A 7,704-nucleotide genomic window follows, 5' to 3' on the forward strand; every position below is an offset into this window, starting at 1 on the left:
TCTCAGCAAAAACAAAAAAAAAAATGTGATAAACAACCACACCACTCAAAACAAATTCAATTGGAATAAGATCATGTATACAAAATGCATGTTATAGATTTATGTGAAGTACACTGTCTGCCTGTGGAACCTGCTACCTTGTCTCAGAAATGGGGAAATAAACAGGTAGAACTACATTTACAAAATTGCAACCCAACGTCCTTTTGAAATACATACTTCCTCCGTTCTTATTTACATGACACAATTGGTTTTGACACACATATAAGGAGAGGTAAAAGAGAAAGTTAAAGTGCCCCTTAACAACAACAACCAACCATCACTTTCACCTCTAAGTGATGGCAAATATGACAATTCATCCTATAAAATTTTCCCATAATAGAATTGTGTCAACTAAAAAGGAATTTCCTTAAAAGAAAATTGTGTCATAAATAAGAACGGAGGAAATATAAGAGAACTAAAACAGCTGCAAAATTTTCTGTTTCAGCTGTTGCATCCAATTAGGCGAAACGCCATCAGTCACCTTCTCTTCAGATTCTACTCCTCTAGTAGTAACCTTTGACGAGTTGGTACTTCCGGCCTTCTCATTGAGACCCACTTGAGGATCCTCCGGTTTAACCTTGATTTTCACAGGTTTTCCGAGTTTTGACTTGTCTTCCATTCTTGCGATTTCAAGAGCCTTCTCACAAACTGGGAAACCTTCTTCCTCATCCCAGGACTCGAGTATTATGCCAGAGCCAACGCATGTCCTCCCTTGGTAGAAGGCAGCAAACTGCCCAGCTGCTAAGCCTTGATCATCTTCTGATAGATGAACAACTGCGACATCTCCATTGCAGTTCTCACCAGATACCATTGTTAAACTGCAGCAATAGAAATTAGGACCGTGTCGAACCTGAAAATGAGAATAGATAGCGGATAAGATGACTTGCAAGTCTGTACCATAATACAATAAACAATAGCATCATTTCCACAATAAAACTAGAAACTAGCCACTAGCCCACTATGTTAGAATCCAACCTTCCTTTACTTGTATTTTGGTTATCTATTGCTTTCTAAGATCTTTCTAATAGTTTTCTAGGCTTTAGATATTATGATGTTACTGTCAATCTAGTTTGTAGCTAATTCAAAATAAACCTCTATGAGGGGTATGAATGAATAAATTCCTTACTTCTCACCAATTGTTGTCATCCCTTTATTATTTGTGTTTTATTGTAGGCCTTTATAGATAGTGTCGCCACTCGCTTTAAAGCATACCAAATCCCACAAAGTCCCGCAAATAAATTCTCGTCGTCGGTCCCGCTTGTGCCTGCAAACGCCCCGATCGACCCTCGTCTCTCGCTCTTGTCGCCAACAGGCAAGAGCGCCCATTCAGAATCAGACGTTTGCTCGTGTCCCTACGAGCCACGAGACACTAATTCCGCACAAGGCTTGTATCCTTGCCGCCAAAAGGCAAGAGTGCGCCGCACGGATCCGGTGTCAAAACATTTGGACCGTGACACACTAGGTAACCATGATATTCAAAGTCTTAAACACAACATAAGATAAATGATTACATGATTCAAAGGCAGTCACCGTAAAGTTTGGAATTTAACTGGATTTAAATGCTTGAATAACAAAGCCATACTGAACTATTCAGCGCTAAATATGCACTTCTTGATGGTTCTCAAAGTAACCATACAACGTCTAAAGTTCGAACAGAGACAAATGTAGCCATACCCTGACAATTAAAAAAGAAAGGGCATTCTTGAGGGCCCATTGACATCAAATTATACTACAAGTATAAAATATCGAACATGGAACATGAAATGCTACTTCGCAGTTTGATGAAAAATAATCTATGCTTCGAGATCATTACCTTGCACTGCAGCTCACTCATGTTGTCTGGGGGCAAGCCAAGCCATTTCAAAGATCCAACACGAAACACGCGCCTTCTTTTGTCAACGGAATAATAGTTTCTCGAGACAAACACTACATTATTTTTGACGTCCTTCTGAACAACATACCTATGCACCCACAGAAAAAGTTGTTAAAGAAGCACCTCTTAAAGATAAAAATGAAATAAAATTGAGAACGTTAAGAGGAACACCATATACTCCAAATCTAAGCACGCCTGTCACAAAAGTAAGTCTACCTCTCCCTTTATAAAGTCCCATCAACAGCTAGATGATCAACAAAAAATCTTAAGTGCAATAGGTATAAAGAATCATAATATCTTCCTTCAAGGAAAAGGTATCACAATATCAGGCGAAATGATTCAGATAAAAAATTGTTTCCCAAAACCTAACACAGCAAACAAAAATGGCAAAAAATAAGGAGACCTTCATAATTAAAAAAAAAAAAACTTCCATAACAATTATATACTGGCCAAAACACAATCATTGTACATCATATGTTCATAATTTTTAAAAAAGCCTTCTGCACACTGATTACTTATCCCGAGACACCCGACAAAAGAATAATGAAACTTCAAAAATAGAACTTCTAACAAGAAAATACCATGGTCCCCCAGGAAGGCGTAGTCCTTGACGCTGACCGATTGTGTAAAACCAAAATCCACGGTGCTGGCCAAGGAAATCCCCTGTCTCAGCTTCCAACATGACACCTTCCATCTCACCAATATGTCGTGTAACAAAATCACTAAATTTTATCTAGAATAGAAAATCAGCTGTATAAGGCAGCAATCAGCATACAATCTCGATAGAGAACAAGAACTGGTAGACAATTACATTATAGAAATAAATACATGCAATACAGTTAAGTAATAAAATTCTCCTTTTTCCTTTTATCCTAGCAAAGCACAGTATAAACACAACAGACAAGGATCAAAGCAGTCACAATAAATACTTAAAATAGTATAGCAAATATGAAAATACTACATTGAGCCATATAAACACAATAAACAAGGACCAAAAGTAGACTTGATAGAGCCATAAAAAGTGATGTACAATCATTACAGGAAACCAGTACATCAAACTCCAATAAAATTTGTGATTCACCAAACTTGAATTACTTAACTAAAAAACACAGTAGTTTTAAGTTGGATTGAACTAAAGAGCTTATATAAACTCGAGTCAAGAGAAAAAAGAAATCTAATTAGACGTTTGCATTGAAGCATGGAAGAAAGAGGCTTCAAAGTTCAAAAGACCAATGACAGCAACCAAAAATTCACCAAAAATTCAAATTTGTAAAACATACTTTTCCAAGGAAACATATTCCTTGTGAATCCTTCCTATCTTTGTTTGGAAGAGCAAATTTGCTGGCAAGTTTACGGACCTCATCCTGAAAGCAAGTTGACATACTCATTAATAAATAAAATAAATCCACAAGTATGCAAGATCAACAAAAGGGTCAAGAAATGAGAACAAAGTAGCTAAAAACAAACATTTAGCAGACTCTGGAATAAAATATACGTCCCAAGTATATGGTCACTGCACAAAGCTTTCTAAAAGGAACTTCAGCAGTTAATAAGTCCACTTCAATAATTACTTGCACGGTTGCACTACTGTACATCAAGGCTAGATCCTTTAGCAAAATACATGTTTTGCAAGGAAAAAAGACATTTTAAGAGGCAAGGAAAATAAGTTAAAAAAAATGAGACAACAGATCATTCTTATTGACTAGGGACTATTTTAGGAACCAATAACTACTACATTCCGTTGTTTAGTCACTTGATGTAGCTAAAGGAATTTTTTATATCGTAGTTACTGAAGAAGACATCATGTTAGCTGACCCCAAATCATTTTGGGACTAAGGCTTTGTTGTTGTTGTTGTTGTTGTTGTTGTTGTTGTTGTAGTTGTAGTTACTGAAGGATAAAGGATGTTGAATGGCAAGCATATTTGCTCACCAAAAACAAGCCATCACATCTCACCTTTGATATACATCCCAGAGGAAAAATAAGGCGTTTAAGCTGACTTTGATCAAGATGTGACAGGAAATAAGTTTGATCCTTGACCTGAGGTATCAAAAGAAATGGTTGATAAAACAAACAAGCACCTAAAAGGTTGCAAAATGTTGGCAATTATCACTTGGCACTAGCCATATAGGATCAAGAAAAAAATAGAATCAACACAGATGACATAATTACCATATCCCTTGACAGCTGTAAAACAGAAGGATTATCCAGGGCTTCAGTTGATGGATGAATCACATTTGCATAATGTCCTGAGGCTACATAATCAAAATTCATACTGCTGATTGCATCCATGAATGCACCTGAAAGAAGAAAGAAAATGAACTATAAAGATAATATAACCTTGAACAAGAATGTCATCATCCAAATTCCAGAACTGACGAAAAGGAGATTCCTTACAAGACAAAGAAATTAAGCCTTAAAGCTCCTTACCAAATTTTATTCTTGTATTACAGAGCACATCAGGATTAGGAGTGCGCCCATTTCGATACTCTTCAATAATGTAAGAGACCTAATAGAGAGTCCCATGAGTCTCATTCCTTAAGAACACATGCAGAGAAAAGAGGGCTAAGATATGTGCATAAAGCATACAGCAACTAAAAACACGCCTGTGCTACACGGAAAACATACCACTTTCTCCCAGTATTCATCGGTTAAATGCACAACTTCCAATGGAATATCGACCTGAAAATATGTCTTTCCAGTTCAGTCGAAAACCAATGCCAACAGCAGAAACCACAGTTTAGGGAGCTACCTGATCACAAACAGCCTTAACATATCCCAAATCATCTTCCCACGGGCATTCGGACCAAAAGTTTTCAAAGTCCTCCTACAAAATAGACATTTAAGTCCAGAAAATGTCAATAACACAAGTGTAGGAAAAAAGAAAAGGCAAATTAGATGGTCATATCTGTGCAAATAATGAAACTTCGCCCTCTGACTTATCATCAGACATTGAAATATCAACATGTGCGTGCTTCAAGAACTCTTGCGAATTGGAGTTTTGATTTACCTTAGTCATAAGTCATAACCACGATAGCAGAGGTATAAAGGGGAGTTGAGTTTTTCATTCACTTACAGAAGTACAGAACATATCAAAACATATTCCTAAGTTTGTTATACTTGCTTCAAACACTTGTTGCATCTTCTGCAGATAATCACACTCCAAAGGTACTACACGAAACTATCAACCTTCAAGTTTGCTATGTTTTTCTATTAGAGGATAGAACTGTGTATACTGTCGAACTTGAACCTCTAATTACCTGATCCTTACATATTTCATTGCTTAACATCAGCAACACAAAGTATGGAAGAAAAGGCTCTAAGAGGCGTGGAAACATCTTTAATTTCCTAAAAAGATCAATCCAATAACATTGAGGGGGAAGATGAACAACAAATCAAAAAATTAGCTACAAATAAAAAAATCATCCAAAATAACAGTCACTTCAAAATTGCAGGCCATGCCAATTCATATCAGAACATAACAAATCAGTCACTTATGACCCACTATCTCCTCATCTTCCGATTTATAAAGTCCAATAGAATCTCCGGCCTAGCGACTGTAGCTTTGTTTTTTTCATTTTTGTCCTCTTTAAATATAGAGTTGGTGACATGACATAATTCAGCAAATATGAAGTATATACCAAATTCCATTTTGATAAACACACAACTATTGGCTCAAAGCTCAATTCTCCAAAATCCATCAACAGATTGCAGGTCCAATTATACTGGAACTATAACCATATTAAGAGAGAGTACATGAACAATACTAATCCAACGAACAAAGAACAATTGCTTCGAAAATACAAGGCAACCCATTTTGATATCAGCAAATTCAGCAATTAAAACACCTAATTCATCCATACATTACAAGCATAATTCAACAAATTGCAGGTGGAACTATAAACATATTCGAAGTATATGAACAATCAATTAATCCAACGAATGAAAGAAGCCATAACATATGAACGATAGCTTCGAAAATACAAGGCAAATCCGTTTGATATCAGCAATTAGAACACCGAATCCCATTACAAGCATAATTCAACAAAATGGAAGCAAAAAAACAAAAATGAAGAGAGAAAAAAAATCAACCTGAAACCAAAATTTGAGCAAAATCAACACAACTTAATATCAGCAAATTCAGCAATATAATTACTCAATTTCATTCATACATTAGAAGCAGAATTCAACAAAATGCAGGTAAAATGAAAATGAAGAATGAAGAATGAGATATTCAACCTGGAACCAAATTTTGAGATAGAAAGCAGTACAAGAATGACCAGCAGCATGGAGAAGTCTCAACGCGACGCTACTATCGACGCCACCGCTAATAAGAACAGCAACTTTGTGGCGATTACCAGCCATCGAGCACGATAAGTAAGGTTCAACATCGAAATCTAGGGTTTGTGAATTCGTCGAATAAATTGGGGAAATTGCAGAAGATAGAGAACGGAGCCTGGAATTGAAATTGATTTTGGGAAGTGAAGTAGGGTTTAAGGAGGATTTAGGGTTTATCAGAGGGGGATTTGGGGAGAAGAGGAGAGAGAAAGAGAGGGAAGGGAGGAGAGAGAGAGGGGACATAGCTCTGGTTGTTTGTCTCAGTAGCATCGTCGTTTTCCGGCGGGTAGACTCGCTCACTTCCCGCTGTTATCAACTGGTGAAACGGTGAGTTTAATACGAAGTTTATAATTATTATTTTTATTTTTTAAAGTATGAATGTAGAGGAGGTTTAAGGTAGGAGGAGAGATGATCAAAATTCGGGCCGGGTTTTAACATTAAAAAGCATGTAAAAATTCATAAATTTGGTGTGGGTTTTGCGGCTAAGACAAGCTTTTTTGGGTCCAGCTCGGAGTTTTGTCTAAAAATTCATATTTTAGGCTACTCAATCTCGCACTTTTTCGGATCGGGTTGGGTCGGGTCGCGGGTCATGCTATAGTTGATCAGGTCTAGGCTGGAGTCGAGTTTTGTGCTTTTGGCTCTTAAATCTTGAAAGTCTGAGATCAAACTTTGTCTACATTTGGATTTTCGAGCATACTATGTAATATCGTTAGAAGCAATGATCATAATATACTTTTCATAGCTACATTTGTTGTGTAATTCTATCTATCTCTATTTTAGATATAAGTCATCAGTTATCCAGTGAAAATAATCGGAAATATGAGTTAATTTCGTGTAATATTTAGTGATCAAATGACACTCTTATAAATACAATAGCATTTAACCAGTCACATTTCCCATGAAGTTTCGTTTTCTACAAAGAGTATGTCTCATATGAAACCATCGTATGCATAAGACCGTTGGAGTCAAAATAAAAAAAAAATATATAAATATATATGATAAAATATAACTACTAGAATAAAAATTGTATTTGATTAGAAAGTATAGCTATTTGATTGAGAATATAATTAATATATCTATTTAATCACAATGAATAACTATCAAATATTTGGTAATAAGTTAGTCTTATAAATAAGACCATCTTATCTAAGTTTTTTATACATAAAATAGAGGCAGTGGACCTTCCCACAAGAATTTACTTATGTGTTTAACCATAAAATATCAGCCACTTCCTAGGAAAAACTTATACATCGAAAAAATATCTTCCTAAAAAGTTCTACTTCTCACATCCAACCAAACGAGCCCTTGCAATTAATCAAACAACCAACATAGCTTAATTAGACTTGATCAACTATAGCCTAACTCGCTGCCCCCGGTCTGACCCGACCCGAAAAAACACGTTTCGGCCCGCAAAATTTGCACCAAACTTATGAATTTGAGCATGATTTTTTTTTTT

General features: G+C 36.1%; 1 protein-coding gene across 2 annotated transcripts; it reads right to left on the reverse strand.

The window, feature by feature from the left end:
• Window positions 1-78: 78 nt before the first annotated feature.
• On the reverse strand, window positions 79-6,584 carry LOC110801551 (uncharacterized). Of its 2 annotated transcripts, XM_022006909.2 has the most exons (10): window positions 6,150-6,583; window positions 4,663-4,737; window positions 4,539-4,592; window positions 4,341-4,419; window positions 4,083-4,210; window positions 3,867-3,950; window positions 3,193-3,276; window positions 2,494-2,645; window positions 1,853-2,000; window positions 79-889 (listed from the first exon to the last, which is right to left on the reverse strand). In XM_022006909.2, exons 1-10 carry the CDS (start codon window positions 6,516-6,518, stop codon window positions 455-457), a joined length of 1,608 nt encoding a protein of 535 aa, XP_021862601.1. In that variant the 5' UTR covers window positions 6,519-6,583; the 3' UTR covers window positions 79-454. The 2 variants fall into 2 exon arrangements, with proteins under 2 accessions (XP_021862601.1, XP_056699608.1); XM_056843630.1 differs by lacking the exon at window positions 3,867-3,950 and having other exon boundaries at window positions 6,150-6,584.
• Window positions 6,585-7,704: the final 1,120 nt, after the last annotated feature.

The sequence above is a fragment of the Spinacia oleracea genome, chromosome 4, assembly GCF_020520425.1.
Source record: "Spinacia oleracea cultivar Varoflay chromosome 4, BTI_SOV_V1, whole genome shotgun sequence".
Lineage (NCBI taxonomy): Eukaryota > Viridiplantae > Streptophyta > Magnoliopsida > Caryophyllales > Amaranthaceae > Spinacia > Spinacia oleracea.

Coding starts and splice junctions, on each gene's coding strand:
- LOC110801551 (XM_022006909.2), bottom strand. CDS start 6,518: ATGCTACTGAGACAAACAACCAGAGCTATGTCCCCTCTCTCTCTCCTC. Junction 4,211..4,340: donor TAATACAAGAATAAAATTTG/GTAAGGAGCTTT, acceptor TTCTTCTTTCAG/GTGCATTCATGGATGCAATC. Junction 3,951..4,082: donor TACAGCTGTCAAGGGATATG/GTAATTATGTCA, acceptor TTGATACCTCAG/GTCAAGGATCAAACTTATTT.